The sequence below is a fragment of the Paroedura picta genome, chromosome 16, assembly GCF_049243985.1.
Source record: "Paroedura picta isolate Pp20150507F chromosome 16, Ppicta_v3.0, whole genome shotgun sequence".
Taxonomy (NCBI): Eukaryota; Metazoa; Chordata; class Lepidosauria; order Squamata; family Gekkonidae; genus Paroedura; species Paroedura picta.
The window spans coordinates 7,025,268-7,041,728 of NC_135384.1; the positions used below are offsets into that span (position 1 = coordinate 7,025,268).

The 16,461-nt window shown below is 48.7% G+C and overlaps 1 protein-coding gene across 1 annotated transcript; it reads left to right on the forward strand.

Moving 5' to 3' along the window:
- Positions 1-403: 403 nt before the first annotated feature.
- RCVRN (recoverin) lies at positions 404-10,689 on the forward strand. Its single transcript, XM_077315022.1, has 3 exons — positions 404-2,796; positions 9,197-9,308; positions 10,269-10,689. The coding sequence occupies exons 1-3, from the start codon at positions 2,416-2,418 to the stop codon at positions 10,355-10,357; spliced, it is 582 nt and encodes a 193-aa protein (XP_077171137.1). The 5' UTR covers positions 404-2,415; the 3' UTR covers positions 10,358-10,689.
- Positions 10,690-16,461: the final 5,772 nt, after the last annotated feature.

Sequence of the window (16,461 nt, forward strand, 5' to 3'; positions counted from 1 at the left end):
ATTTGCACAGAATAGGGGTGGGAAGCAGAGCTGTGGACACGCCCACCCAGGGCCACTCCCCTTCCCACCCCCTCCAGGCCCATCATTGGCCATTTGGGGAGGAGGGAGGGTCAACAAGACCATACGTGGTCATATCACCTGACAAATGTTTAGCAAGTTTGGTAACTACATAAAATATTAATTAACTCCCGCCCATTCAGAAAACCCTTCCAGGACTGTCAAGAAACCCTAGGGTTTCATGAAACGCTGGTTGAAAAAGCCTACGCTAGTGGAAAAGTAAGATTCAAATGGGTTGAAACAGTGTTGGTCTCAAGTAACACAATAAAATCAGAGTCCAGTAGCACTTTCAAAGATTTATTTAAGGCGTGAGCTTTCGAGGGCAAGGACTCTTCCTCAGACTATGAGTTTCCATCATGACAGTGGCAATATAAAGCAAAATTTAATTCTGTTAAATTAGTAAACTGTGTCACACATCCAAATGCAGCCATAGGATAATTCTTTGCCACAATAGCCAATCAAGTGGGCCATGTTGGGGATTACTGGTCTCTTGGTCCTATCACTTCACCTACTCCCTGGCCTTTTATTTAACTGTTATGGCTACCAGATCCCATGCACTCCCTTTGACTGTCTCTGTTTTATATTATCTTTTTATTTATTCAGACATTTCTTACAGAAGGGAGCTGACATCTTGCATGCCGAAGAATACCAAATTCCAGAAATACACTGTGCATAAAATAGAAGCGCACCATTTAATATTTAATAAATACGGTAAGGACGGCACACAAAGCATCAAACTAAAATCCTACCGCTTTAGTAAAACTTTTTAATAAATCAGATTCAAATAACACCAAAAGTGCTGTATTCAGCCCATCCTTCTTTCATGGTCTCCTCTATCATCTCCCCTCATTCTGTCATCACAACAAATTGAGTTATGTATGGAACAACTCAGCTTTTGTGTATTAGTCATGTCTCTTTTGATTTATGTGTTTTGTTATGCCAATAAAGGTGTCTTGAGTCCTGAGTCATCAAAACAAGCTTCTGCTGTAGGTTAGGCTAAGTGACAGGAATTGGTCCCAGGTAAACCGGTAAGCTTTATGGCAGAGTAAGAATGTGCATCCCAGAGCTGCATCAGTGTAGCAAAATGCTGCATGGAAATAACCCATTGTGGAAATGGTCTTTGTAGAATACTGGATAACAAACATAAAAAAACTTTAAATTTAAAAAGCATCATGGTGCTTACCCAAAATCTGCATTAGAGCAACAACAGACAATGCAAAAATAAACCAGCCATTCCCACACAAAATAAATTGACTTCCAAAATCCTGACAGAATAGATAAGTGTCCATTTGTCTATAAAAGCGGAGAAGTGAATGTCATCTAAAAAATGGAGAAATAGTGTACTAAAACATATAAGTTTTTGTAGCCTGCTTTTTACTACCTGAAGGAGTCTCAAAGCAGCTTGCAATTGCCTTCTTCTCCTCACAACAGACACCTTGTGAGGCAAGTGGGGCTGAGAGAGCTCTGAGAGACCTGTGACCGGCCCAAAGTCACCCAACTGCCTGCCTGTGGAGGAGGAGGGGTAGGGAATCAAACCCGGTTCTCCAGATTAGAGGCTGCCACTCTTAACCACAACACCAAGCTCTTTCTGATCCTAATGAAAGACAATCTGTCCCTTAAAGCAGATGATAGATGGAGCACAGCCTCATTGGCCGACGGAGAAGGATTAAAGGGCTTCACTTTGAGAGTCTAAACCCAGACCAGTATAAATACGGAGCATGCCTCTCCACTTCTGCTTGAGACCATTTATGGCATAAATCATCAGTTCTGGTTCTCTCTTTCACACACAAGCACACCTTTGGCTGGATCATGGGCTATGCACCTGTCTATGTGTCTGGCCAGGTACTGTTATTTATACAGCCATCGGTCTCTATGATGGATAAAAGGGGGAGGGGATCTATTTTCTGGTGTCCACACAGCTGAGACAGTCTGCCAGCCCCTCCATCCTCATATATCACGTTTTCCTCTAGACATCTCCCCACCTCTCCGTACATCACCTGCACATGGTTGGAAGCCGAGGCTGAGCTTTGGCATTAGGGGAAGGGAGGCCAGGAGGGCAGTGGCTACAGAGGGAGGCCGCGATGCTCAAATCCGATTTCCCTTGCTTTAAAGAGCTTGTGGTAAATGTGATCAGCAGAACCAAAATAGCCTCTCTGTGTGCGTGAGTGTGTGTGGCATGCACAGCCAACGCCAACAGGTGTGGCCAAGAAGAGGCGCAATGGTCCTAGCCCTACTCCCCCATCCCTGGAAGTCTATATAAGAAGGTGCCCCAGCCGCCTGCCGTTCCACTAGCTTGGAGGGGACACGACACGACGGCATAGCTAGACACATCGGCCAAGCAGTGGATACAGCCTCACAATGGGCAACAGTAAGAGCGGGGCCCTGTCCAAGGAGATCCTTGAAGACCTAAAGATGAACACAAAGTATACGGAGGACGAATTGTGTAAATGGTACGAGAGCTTTCAAAAGCAGTGCCCCGACGGGCGTATCACCCGGGCGGAGTTCGAGAAGATTTATGCCAACTTCTTCCCCAACTCTGACCCCAAAGTGTATGCCCGGCACGTCTTCCGGAGCTTTGACACCAACGACGATGGGACCCTTGACTTCCGGGAGTACATAATTGCCCTCCACCTCACGTCGTCCGGAAAGACCGACCTCAAGCTCGAATGGGCCTTCTCCCTCTTCGACGTCGACCGCAACGGAGAGATCAGTAAGAACGAGGTTCTTGAGATCATCTCGGTGAGTGAATGCATGAGGACGCGGGGAGGTGCTGCTTTATGGCAGGGACCTGGAAGGCATGAGGAACGTAGGAGAGATCTGGGCCCTGCGCTTGGCCACTGCTGTATTGTCTGGGTTGAATCTGAGCTTCCTTGCAGTTCTGGGACTCAAGAGGGACTGTGCCCCTAATGACAACATGAACTCTATGGCCTCACTGGAGAGGCCTCTGGATAATCCATGTTGGATATTTGTATCCCCGGAAACCACTTGAGACCCAACTGTCCCGGCATCAAGGGCCAGCAGTCCCTCATATTCAGCGTTCTGTCTATCTGCTTTTGTAGATGGGAACTGAATTTCTGCTCCGATTTCAGGCCTTTCCTCCATCTTCTCAAGGCCCATGGGCCTGAGGTCTCTTTGCCGGTCACCCCTTCTCTGGATCGGAACCAGCCATTTTGTTAGAGAAACCATTCCCTCCTTCAGCAGGTGACACAACCCATCCAAAGTTTGCTAATTATAAGGGGGGGGGGTAAACGGTTGGGGCATGTCGTTCTCTCTTGACCCACCTCGAGGTGACAGGATGACAACGGATTAACTTGACGCGGAGGCTTTTAATTGTACCCAAATGGAATTAGCCTTGCCCAATGGGGGAAATCCAGTTATGCTCGTTTAATGGGATGAACTGGATTGGCACAGCAGTAAACAAGTCTAAATCCGCTCCTAATTTTAGCTCCTTGGCCTCAGCTATCCCCAACCGGTTCCTTCCTGGGAGCAAAAAAATAAAATAAAATAAATTACAATAAAAACCCATACAGATCGAACACCTAACAAATGACTAACAAGTCGAACCAGTTCTGTCCTGGTACAAATCTTGACTGATCTGAAGGGTGAGTGCCTTCCTTCCAAGAAACCTGGGAATGCTAATCTTGGGGAAATCTTGACAATGTTGGGATGCACAGGTTAAATAATTCTCTCCTACCAGGGAGATCTCCAAATCATATAACTAAGTTCCCCAAGAGAAAATGGCTGCTTTAGATGGTAGACTCTGTGGGTGGCCAAAATGTGGCTCTCCCAATGTCCATGTGTTACAATTCCCATGAGCCATGCTGCTGGCAGGGGCTCATGGGAATTGTAGTCCCCGGACATCTGCAGAGCCACCGTTTGGCCACCCCTGCTCTATGGCAATATAATCTTCTGGGTTCTCCTCCTCCTCAAACTCCTCCCTCTCCAGGCTCCACCCCTCCAAATCTCCTGGAGTTGGCAACCCTACAACCCACCCAGTGTGATACTCGTTGGACCTGGGAACATAGACAGGACTTGAATGGTTGTTCCTATGCGAATGGGAAGAAATTCCTCTTCAAGAAGGTTATGTGGTTTGAAGCAACTCTAGAAGCAATAGCAGTGGTTGGAAGATATCTGGGGTGACCATCAAAGTCGGGCCTTACGTCTCCATGTTTTTGACAGCCATTGTTCCTTACTGCTGGCCTTCCTCCCGATTCTCACTTCTAGCCTCCCCTCCCAATGGATTCACCACGGGCCGTGGAAGAAGGACACAGCAATCCAAGATTAAGGCAGGATTAGGCAAGGTTAAATCCCTGACCTTCTCAGAACAGCATTTGCCTTGTTTCAACTGTGGACATTGGGAGGAGTAGCTTCCTCTGACTTTTTGATAAGGGTGGTGAGAAGCAGAAAAGCATTCTGGGGTTTAGGATTAGAGACATGGGCAAGGAATGAAGAATATGTCTGTTCTCGATACAAGAAATGCAGAAGACCAGTGGTATAAAGATGGCAGAAGCCACTGGCCTCTTCAGGAGAAGCCAGGAATCCTGGGATGGTTCTGCCCTTGAGATATGAGGCCTCCTTGTTTCTGGAATTCGTAGGGATTCTCACCTGTGCTAGGGTTGGCAGCCCCCAGGTGGTGCCTAGATATCGCCTGGACTGACAACTGGTCTCCTGACAACACGGATCAGTTAGCCTGGAGAAAATGGCGGCCTTGATGGCATTATACTTCTGAGCCCCACCTCTCCTTCTCCCCCACTGTCCCCAAATCTCCAGGAATTTCCCAGTCCAGAATTGGCAACCCTGTACCTGCCAGAACACCTTGACCCCTGTTTACTATTCAGCCATCTCCTTCCCCCAATTCACCGTACTTCGGTTTGCCACCTTTCTCCGCCCCAAGTCTATAACTGCAGTGTGAAGAAGAAGAGTTGATTCTTATATGCCGCTTTTCTTTACCCAAAGGAGTCTCAAAGCAGCTTACAGTCGCCTTCCTTTTCCTCTCCCCACAACAGACCCCCTGTGAGGTAAGGTAGCTGAGAGAGCTCTGATATTACTGAAGAAGAAGAGTTGGTTCTTATATGCTGCTTTTCTCTACCCGAAGGAGTCTCAAAGCGGCTTATAGTCATCTTCCCTTCCCTCTCCCCACAACAGACACCCTGTGAGGGAGGTGAGTCTGAGGGAGCCCTGAGATTCCTACTCGCTCAGAATAGCTTTATCAAGGCTATGGCAAGCCCAAGGTCACCCAGCTGGCTGCATGTAGGGGAGAGGGGAATCAAACTCAACTCGTCAGATTAGAAGTCCGCACTCCTAACCACTACACCAAGCTGGCATAAATTGAACATGTATTTCACGCTATGGAGAGACAGAAAGCCTTTCAGAGCCACCCATGACACATAGCTCTTTGTACTCCTTTATTAATATGAATTAGATTTATTTCCCGCCACTCCCCGTAGGCTTGTGGCAGGTCACAATAGTCTTATCCCCATTAAAATACCCATTAAAAGACTTTAAAAACAATCCCAACATGGCGGAAGCTCTCATTATTCCTATCCCCTGCTAACAGAGTGGCAGGGAGGGTGGGGAGGAGATCTAATTTACCAGGTCTGGGGGGGGGGGGAGAATGCTGGCACTCATTTGCTGACCCCGGCCTCAACCAAAAACCTGGTGGAAGAGCTCCGTCTTGCAGGCCCTGCGGAAAGCTGGTAAATCCTGCAGGGCCCGCAGCTCACCCGGGAGCTCATTCCACCAGGTAGGGGCCAGGACCGAAAAGGCTAGAATCAGACAGAAGTCTGAAACAGAAGATTCTCAGAGGCCACAGTCAGTAAAATTTCTTGCCTTCAGATCCTACGCTGATTCCCACAAGATTGTCATTTTTACCCTTCCCAGCTTGTAAAACTAACATATTATCACGCACCTGCCATTTAGTTCCCCTCACATTTGCCAGACTACAAAATCGTAATGTTGCGGATTATCCTGTTTTTCCAACTAGAGGTCTCAAAATGTTGCTTGTTCACACCTCCCTGGATAGCCTGTGGACACCCCAACCATCCCATTAATGCGCTCCGCTAATCTTCCCTCAGACGCTGCAGGAGAAGCTACATTCTGGGCACGTGGGGTGAAGTTTGTCCCTTGGAATGCGTATCGGTGTTTAACATCCCACAGGTTGGCTTCCCGGGGCAATCTGGGCGATGCCATTAGCTGGTCCCAGTCTTTTTGGCCTTCGCACCAGTTTGGAACGGTGGGAATAGCAGCGGCTGTCAGGCCAATGTCAGAGAGCAATTGGAGGCGGGACGAAGTGAGGGAATTGAAAACTGTAAATTAAATGAGGGGAATGAAATGCCCAGGGAAGGGACAGATGTCTTATTATGCATAATCTATTCCTCCCTCTGTTGATCAAAGGACTGGCGTGGCAGATGGCACGGAAGGAGAGAAAGTCAGGGAAGACTGGCAATACGGTGGCTTCATGGGAGATTTTGGGGGAACAGCTTCCAGCAGGGCAAATAAACCAGAGCCTCTGATTCTTAGAAGGAGCGGTTTCCTAGCTCCAGAGCTGAAATATTTTCTGTAAAACGGGGACTAGAAACTTTTCCTTTTAAAGAATGAGTGGATGAGTCTCTCACACATCCCCGGTTCCACTGTGGATTAACTTTGCATCCTGTTTAAATCCTTAAGGCAGCGGAGCTGAAATAGCAAGGATGCCTGTAAATCCTTTCGGATACAAAATAATTTATAACTGTCTTCATTTGCACAGATCTACGATACAGGTTCTTAGTATTCCCATTTTAGCAGGGAAGGGGGACGCCTGTATGTTAAATCGACAGCCGGAGAATGGGAACTGTCATTTGCACTCTGAAATTTGCACTTTAAAATGTTGGCCCCAAGTGGAAGGGGAGAACGGATGGCCCTGGCGGAGCCTGTCCCTGCAGCTTCAGGGGTATCCAGTATGCACAAGAGGGCAGGATGGGAGTAAGAAATCGTCCCCAGACAGGGAAGAACAAACCGGCAGCTTCGTTGAAAGAGGATAATCTCCATCACCCTTCCACCCCCTCCCTCTGCAAGCATTCAGTGGTTTGGAGCAAGTGCTATTTAATTTAATCGTAAATGTTTTGGAACTGGAACTGAGCAGTGTAGTGGCCAAGTTTGCAGAGGATACCAAATTATTTAGGGCGGCCCCCCCAAAAATCCCAAAGTAGGTTGTGAAGAGGTACATGATGGTCTATTCTAATTGGGTGAATGGGCATGAATGTGGTAAATGTTGACAAGTGCTGTACATTGGAACAACCCCCCCCAAAAAAAGAGAAATATATATATATAGAGATAGATTGCTGATGGATTCTGAACTGCCGGAGCCCAAGACAGAAAGAGCTCTTCGGGTCGTAGTGGAGACCTCAACGAAAATGTTCACCCAGCTGTGGCAATTGCAAAGAAAGCAAACTGCATACTGGGGATTATAAGGAAAGGTTGAGAATAAAACAGCAGATATCGTAATGTATTGACGATGCTTCTGGCAGGACAGGACAGGACAGTGAGTAGAAAGACCAGCCGGGGACCAGATCTCTCTGGCCCTTGGTGGAGCCATCTTCCCGTGAAAAGCCAGGTTCCCAGCTTGGGAGAGCAGTCACCTTAGATCAGGGTAGTCAAACTGCGGCCCTCCAGATGTCCGTGGACTACAATTCCCAGGAGCCCCTGCCAGCGAATGCAGGGGGCTCCTGGGAATTGTAGTCCATGGACATCTGGAAGGTCGCAGTTTGACTACACCTGCCTTAGATTATCAGGTGGCTCAAAGAATGTTTGCTCAACTTTGGCTGCTGCATCAAGGGCATCCATCTCTGATTCAGTCAGATTGAGGCTTAGCTACACCTAGATTGGACTACTGCAATGCACTCTACTTGGGGCTACCTTTGAAGAATTCAGAAGCTGCAGTGAGCGCAGAATGCTGTGGCTAGACTGCTGGTAAAGGCCAGTTATTAGGAGCATGTGTTCCCAGTGCTATAACAATTACTCTGGCTACTGATATATTTCCGAGCCCAATTCAAGTATCTCAAGACTGTTTTCTCCCATACGTTCCTGCCCAAGAACGAAGATGGCAGGGAGATGTCCTCCTGACTGTGGCCGTTCATTTGATGGATACGGGAGAGCGGGCCTTTTTGGTGGCAGCCCCATGATTATGGAGAAGCCTCCCACGGAGGTGGGCCTGGCCTCCTCCCTGTCGTTTTTCAGGCAGAAGATGTTTTATTTAGGGACGGCAGAGTGATTGATTTAGTTTACAGTTCTTTGCTCTTATTGTGTTTCAGAACAGTTTCTTTGTACTCCAAGCTGCCTTGAGTTCCATAAAGGAGGAAGTAGCTAACAAATGCTGTAAATACGTAAAATAAACAACGGTGTGGCGTCACTGGGTATACCCATTAATTCAAAAAGCATATTGCAGAGTACAACTATCCTGCCTCCCAGGCCTTCCAGTAACCCCAATGCTTCCCTCCCAGTATCTGGGAGCATTTTCGGCTGCTGTCCTTCCTGACCACTTTCTTACAGCTGATCTTTCACCGACGAGCGGCACTCCTGTGTTTATAGGGGTGGGTGGGGATGGACTTTAAAATCATTTAAGTTTGGTTTATTAGACCGCCCCCCCCCCCCCCCGTGAGCTGGCTCAGGGCGGTGTGCAAAAATTATAAAATGCACAATTGCAACAGATAACATTAAAATTAACAGATAAAATTAATTCTAGGCTTCAAGCAAGTCAAACAGCAACGATGCTGCCGTAAAATGTCTGTTGTGGGTTGCTGAACGCTCCAGAAATCCAGGATGTTTGGGAGCGGATCAATCAATCAATAAACGGCCAGATAAATGGATGATTGTTCCCACAATCGTGGGTTAGCTGTCTGGTGGGCTCAAGCACCCAGCTGGCAGGGCAGGGGTGAAGTTGCAGTCCCCCTTTCTTCCACAAGCCTTTGTAGTACAAAAAAATCAGGTCCTGGAAAGCGTCAGACAGCAACCTGGGCACAATGTGCATTTGAAAAAAATATGACCCAGGAGATGGGCGAGAAAATGGGAGGGGATGAAGCTGGGAAGACGAACTTATTCAAACCTCCCGTTGTCGCCTCATTTGTATCTGCCCCTGAACGCCTGTTTTTCTCAATCCTGCCAGGCCATATTTAAGATGATCCCCCCAGAAGAGCAGAAGAGCCTGCCTGAAGACGAAAACACCCCGCAGAAACGGGCCGACAAGCTGTGGACGTATTTCAAGAAGGGAGAGACAGGTGAACTGATTTCCCCTCCCTCCCGTCGCCTTGACAACGCACTCTCCTATGCGTCTCCCTCGATTCCCTTAATACTTTACTCAGTGATGGCGTTTGGCCCCCCAGGAACACACGAACCAGCAGCAAGCCGGACTTGCCCCCTTTATCATTCCAGGCGATAATCAGAAAACAAACCATCTTGGTCACATCTTCATAGGCTACTGCCTTTGCAAACCTGAATGCATTTTAGAAGATAGGTGGGTTTAGCTGCGTCCCTACCGATAGGTTCAGCCTTGATTAGCATTAGAAGGAGTAGGCTTTTGAGTCACACAGAACTCCTCCACTACGTAGAAGGGTAAGCAGGGCTTTATTTACTCAAAAACTCTGCTATGGGCTTGCAGATCTTTTTTTTTGGGGGGGGGAGCGGGATATCACAGGGCTGGAGTAGAATGGAAGAAGGGGAGGGGGCCCAATGTGCATGCATATGGTTTTGCTTCTCAACCATATTCTGCATGTTTGCACCCTTCTCACAGGGGGTCTGCTGTGGGAAAAGGAGGGGAAGGCAATGGTAAACAGCTTTGAAACACCTTCTGATAGACAAGTAGGATATAAGGGAGAGCCAGTTTGGCCACCCCTGATCTAGAAGAAGAGTTGGTTCTTATATATTTTTTTCTACCCAAAGGAGGCTCAAAGCAGCTTGCAATTGCCTTCCCTTTCCTCTCCCCACAACAGACACCCTGTGAGGTGGGAGAGGCTGAGAGAGCCCTGATATTCCTGCTCGGTCAGGACAGCTTTATCAATGCTGTGGCGAGCCCAAGGTCACCCAGCTGGCTGCATGCGGGGGAACAGGGACTCAAACCCGGCTCTCCAGATTAGAAGTCCGCACTCCTAACCACTACACCAAACTGGCTCTAGGGGCTTCTTCCGTCTGTTCGACCACGTCCTCCCATCCGCCCTTCTCTCCTCTCCTTTCTGTTGCAGATAAAATTGCCGAGCAGGAATTTATTTCAGGGGTGATGAAGAACGAAGCAATAATGAAGCTCATCCAGTACGAGCCCAAGAAAAAATAGGGGACGCGGCCGAGCGAGCGGAGAGATGGAGCAAAACGCGTGCATGGGTGTGTGCTGGATGGGGGGAGGGGGACTCTAACCCACCCGCCCATCTTTGTATGTACATGAATGCCTGTAAGTGTGCAAATTAAAACAAAACCATATAAGTATGATAAAACAAGTGTGTGCCCCCCAGCAAGCCCCCCCCCGCACATGCACACAGAGTTTGAGAGTAGCTCCCCTGCCCATCATTTTTTTTTAAAAAAGAAACTTTCCCAGGATTTTTAAGCAGGTGTAAAAGCTGCAGGCTCAGCCGTTCTAAAGCGGGCATACTGGGAAACAGGCAGAGGAGGGACAGAAAAGAGGGAAAGGAGGGAATGCAAAAATGAAGGAAAGGGACAGGGTGCTGAATTTTGACAACAGAGAACCAGGTTCGAATCCTCATGACAGTCACCTTCAGCCACTTCTCTCTGCTCTTAGCCTTGCTGAGTTGCAATGGGGGAACTTTGCCCCCAAATCCTCCGGGAAAACCCATGACAGCAAAACTGGTATAGAACCGAGTTTCCATTGGTGCAAATGCCCCTTTTGCTGTGAATAAGACTCTCGGTCAACTTGACACCCATTAACCAGGTTTCCTTAAAACCCCATCCCACATGATCAATGGGGCCAGTTTGGGGATTGTAGCCCTACATGATTTTATGCTCCTGGCCGCACACACTGCAATAGCTAACTGTTTTATGATTGTGCTGTTCACGAAAGAGTCCATTCTTCCATTGTCAATTCCTACTCCAAGGATGCATTTCAAAGCCATCCAGCAAATTCCCCCCCCCCCTTTCGATTTTTGGAGGGGGAAAGGCCAGGGAAAACCTATAGGAAGTTGACCCTATAACTTCTACAGGTGGGGTTTTGCTGCGTTTCTGTTGCTTTCTTCTTTTCTTCCTCTAGGTTTCTTGTTTCTTTAACAGGGTTACTTTCTGGGGAGCGGGTGGCAGGGGCTAATTTACTAAAGGGGGAAGCAATGTTAAAAGTTTATGTACTTGTCTGTTTTTCAATAAAGGGTATTGTGTGTATAACCAACTGCACAGAGACGTTGTATGCCAAGCAACTCCCCAGGGGAGAAGCGAGGGGCAAATCTGGTGAGCTGGAGAAGGATCCAGAAACTGCAAAGAGAAGTTAAAAGGTGCATACCATGCACTCTGCCAATGGGGGAGGGGGAAGAAACATGGCAGTAAAATGCTATCAGCAATCTTCCCAAAACAGCGCGGTGCCCGTCATTGTGCTGCAGGATTTATAGCCCTACGGTGGCCTTTCTGAAATGCCCATCCTGGTTGCCCGAGTCGTGGTTTGGGGCCAGAACGACAAGCATGCCACACTGCACAGCCCCTGACAGCCATGCACTTTTCAAGCAACTCCTGTATAACAAGCGAGATTTTCAGAGCACCGTTTGGCTTCGCTTTTGAAGATGGGAGTTCTCCTTCATGCTCAAGTGCCAGGATTTATTGTGGCAGCACAAGATGCTGAGAGTGGTCCCAAACCGTTCCCCGGGCAAAATGTTTCCTGCATCTTGCTTTGACAGACCGGGGAAGATCCCCGTGTGAATTTTGCTCAACACACAGCTATTAACGGTACAGGAACTTGTTCAAAGGGGGGGGGGGGGGGAAGTGGGTGACTTTTGCAAAGAGACATTGCCTCTGATCTTGGCTTGCCAAATGGCCCCTCCAGCTATCCCTTTCGCTCTTATTTTAGCTTCCATGCCCTGAAACGCTTCGACTGTCCAGTTCTTGACATTTTAACCTTTACCAAAAGGACGGGGCAGGGGGACCCTTTGCTAACAACCTTCCTTGGATCCCTGTAAAGCCATTTAACAAAAGATGTGGTACCTATCCAGTCCTTGCTCTGAAGCTCTGCTCCAGCCAGCCGGGTTTTCTTCCTCCAAAGTCTCCAAGAAAGACAGAAAACTTCCAGCTCCTCCCTGATCACGTAGGGAGTCCAGCCCTGGCTTCCCTGGAGGCTGCCAGTTTGCTCTTTTTTACTGCACTTTTATAATAATAATATTTTATTTGCCTCCCATCCTCCCAAATGCTCAGGGCAGGTAGCAGCATTCAAACCTATACCAAGATTAAAATTTGAAAACATTCTGGACACCGTAACTCATGCCCCGACGAAAATCCCAAATGGGGGGTGGATTTGGCTGGAGCCGATCTTCCGTCTCTTCTCCCTCCTCCCCAGTCTTCTGTGGGTGATGTTATTTTCACCTCTTTCAGGCCGGGGGCCTTGAGCAGATGTCTTTGCAAAGATCTCAGCGCTCTCAAGGGATTATAAGCCCCAGATATTTAACAGGGGAAGCTTTTCCTAGCAGAGAGATGGCACGATGCGCATACACATACTGAGAAAGTTTAAACCGGTTCACGATGCAGCACCTGTGCACCCAGGAGAGGTGGAGTGTCTTTACGGGCTGAATTTCTACCTTGCCCAGCTGTTGAATGTGTAAAGATCACAGCTGAATCGACACAAACAACAGAATGGGGTGGTAGCCAGATTGTCAGAAAGGGAGATCACCCGGGCGAACCCTACAGAATCCTAGACGGGTGGCCACATTAGTTTGGAGAAGCAAAATGAATCCAGGGAATTTAGAGGCTAACAAAAGTTTCTACTGGAACAGATTGACGGTGTTCAAGGCGCCACTGTTCGTCCCCAAGGGAGAAATTTAGCAGAGCTGAAATTTCGTATTATCGACCCGAAAAATTTAGCAGAGCGGAAATTTCGTATTATCCTGCTTCCGTTCCTTTTCTTCTTTGAAAAGTATTGGGGGAAAAATGGCCGTGCATCTCCAAGCACAAGCTGGGAGCAGCCCATCTCATTCCACCGTCTCAGGGATTCATGATCTCATTCTGCTGCATGAGGGGAGGGAGGAGAGAGCAGGCTTCTGAGAAAAAACAAAACAAGACGACAATCTCGGTGTTACAAGACCAGGAGCATCAGTTTTCTTCCCCTCCCAAGCCTCATCTTCTGACCCATTTCGGGACCCCTACGAGGCTGGAACAACCAGGAGGGCTGGGAAGGAGGAGGAAAGGGGAGGGTTATGTAACTGCTCTCCTGACTTCTTCCTTCGTGGAGGTTTAACCCCAAGCCAGTTAGCGCTGACCCGACCCTAATCCCCCTGCGGAAAGGATGCTGTAAATATGGTTGTAAGGAGCTTGTGATAATCAGTAGGGACGCTGGGGGGAGGGGGAGAGAGAACGGGACACCACTGTCAGTTCTGAAATCTTGCTCTATAATCACACCGGCCAGCTCCGCCTTCCTTCCTCCTCTCTACACCCAGCAAAATGAATTAAGAGCCATGGCTGAAAGCTACCAAGAATCCCCCTCTCGGTTTCCAAAGGAATGCCATCCTGCAGTGACCTCGTTTTGAATACGATAAGTGAGCGCCTCCTGGCGGGCAGAGCAAGGAACTACCACAGCATTCGGTGAGCGGCTGGATTTTGCCATTACGTTTGCCTGCAAGGTTGCACCAGCCCACCTTACAAGTTATGTTTGTGACTATAATCAGTGATGAGAGACCCTTTTGCTCACGATCGGTGAAATCTCAGCCTCTTGCATTTCAGGGTGAGAACAGAAATCTAGATCGGATTAAAAGTCTGGGAATGGAGAGAGAAAAAGAACGAGGACGGTGTCTTGAGTTCCAGATTCTACCGGAAAGGGAGGAGGAAATGCTAAACAGGGGAAAGGTCAAGGATGCCCCTTTTACCCAGCATGGGAGTGCAGCAAAGGTGGGAGGGGGGAAAAAAGGCTATGATCCAAAACTGGCTTCTTCGGGGATGGAAAACAGTTGCACTTATCTGTAACTGTTGTTCATCCATATCATCTGTGCGGACCCAGAATAGGGACTGTGCTTGCAAACATTTTCTTTCTAGCATACAAACTTCAAAGAGATGGCACCCTGCCCCTTTCAGAGCTGGTGCATGTGCGAGATTCCTCCCCAATGTGCCACATGCTCCGAGGGCGGGCACCCGCTTCCTTCGGTTCCTCCTAAGCCACGAACCCCTTTTTATGACACAATAGGCCCCGTGAGAACTCACAACAGGGCAGGAGGGAAGGAATGCGCCCCTGCAAAGATGTCAACGAGCCACAGCTATAGTCCAGTGCAACTCTTGCTTCCATCTTCCATCTTCTCGTGCAGCCCCACGTTGGGATCATTAGTGAGCTACTCTCCGAGGAAAGCGGGGCGACTTTCTCACTAGAACAGCGTTTATAGAACAACTTTACCCCCACATTCGGCTCTTTCCTTGCCCGGTGATCTGAAGCATCGTGTTTCACAATCGTCTCCTTCCTCTTGCCCACCCAGGTTGCTACCTTGCGGAGGTGCAGAAGGGATGAAAGGCAGCAAATATCCCCAGACACAGAATCACAGAACTGGGTGAACGTGTGAGAAGCCGTAGCGAACAAATGAAAAAAGGAAAGGGGAGGGGGGGGGGAAGAGTACCTTTCTAAATTGGGAGGCAGACTCGCACAGAAAGCATTCTCTTTGGGGAAGCGGCACTCCACCCCAAGCACCTTGCTGTATGGCTGGGAGTCCTGGCGATGCTTTGCTTGTGCCAAACATCTCAGGCCAGACCAGGAACAAAGTGCAACATTGCCCCCTGCTGGCAAGGGACAGCTTAAAACCAGCCCCAGCGCTTCAGCCGTGGCACCATAAATACTAACAGTATTTGGGGCAGGGTGGGAACTTTTGAGGGTCCCCGCGCACTTCTTCAGAGAGCAGATAGCGAGTGGTGATTCACGAAAGCCTCACACCCTTTGCTATTGCAATTCAGGGCCTCTTGCCCAACCCAAATCACAAAGCTGCCGTCACCCATCTGTCTAGGGCAGGGGTAGTCAAACTGCGGCCCTCCAGATGTCCATGGACTACAATTCCCAGGAGCCCCCTGCCAGCATGGCAGGGGCTCCTGGGAATTGTAGTCCATGGACATCTGGAGGGCCGCAGTTTGACTACCCCTGCTCCAGGGGATCTTTTTTTCCCTCAACCGCAGAAGCTATCAGGGAAATCCTGGTATTGTTTAGACAGCACTGTTTGAAGCTGCCTCTGATTTTCACCCCACTCTGTTTCCCGGAATCATGTAGACGTGCATAAATGAGCTGAAAGCAAGCTCAACACATTACTGTGAACCATTTTGCAGACCGTCAGAGGGTAGTCATCTGCAAATCCGCTAGCACGCCACTCACCTCAAGCTCCGCCTCAGATCCTTACCTCACCTGACCTTTGGGAAAAAGCAGGACCCCCCCCCCCAAATAACCACACGCACCTTGGACTCGGCACCAGCATTTTAGACACAGGAACGAAAAAGGAGCCACAGAGCAAGCAGACAATGTGTTTTGCCTTAACTGATCTCCAAAGAAATCAGAGAGATGACCTTCAAGGTTTCACAGGCAGGGCATAAAGCAGATGGCCATTCAGTCACACACACTTTTGATAAACAGGTATTTTTTCTCCCACCATGGAGCTCTATTTATCATTCCTGGCTAACACCCATAGATGTCACGTCCCATCTCCAGGGTGGCTCTGGAAGGTGCCTTAGGGCTTAGTTGGGTCAGCCCAACTTCCCACCCCCCCACCCTTGTATGCTTGGGTCCCTTTCATCTGTAATTTACAACCCACAAATGTATATGCCCATTCCCCGCACTGGGAACTCAGTCTTATCTACTAGTGTCCTTGGTTCACAGAGAGGCGACAAAACAGCCAGCTGCGGAATGTGCCCCCTCCGAGGAAGGAGATGTCTCAAGAATCCGTGCCTAAACTATCAAAGGCCTCCCTCCGCCTATGTGAACCCCTGTTCCTGCCTGAACCCCCCAGACCTATATAAGACTGGGGGGGGATCATAGTTCCTTGTCTCTGTCAATGACTCCTAGAATCATAGAGTTAGAAGGGACCTTGGAGGTCCTGGTCCTCCTGCTTAGCAGACTAAAATTCTCCTCCTGGATTACACAGCTATGTTTCCCCCACGGCATCAGTGCCAACATGTACCACAACCACTAGCTCCTACCTGGCCTTATCGATCAGCCTATCTACATCATGGATAACGTCCAGTACCTTTCCACCAGGCAGGTAAATCACCATGCAGGCCCTA

Bases quoted from the DNA above. Each gene is read 5' to 3' on its own strand.
- RCVRN (XM_077315022.1), top strand. From the start codon at position 2,416: ATGGGCAACAGTAAGAGCGGGGCCCTGTCCAAGGAGATCCTTGAAGAC. The intron at 2,797-9,196 runs GTGAGTGAATGC...CAATCCTGCCAG, and splicing joins AGGTTCTTGAGATCATCTCG to GCCATATTTAAGATGATCCC. The intron at 9,309-10,268 runs GTGAACTGATTT...TTTCTGTTGCAG, and splicing joins TTTCAAGAAGGGAGAGACAG to ATAAAATTGCCGAGCAGGAA.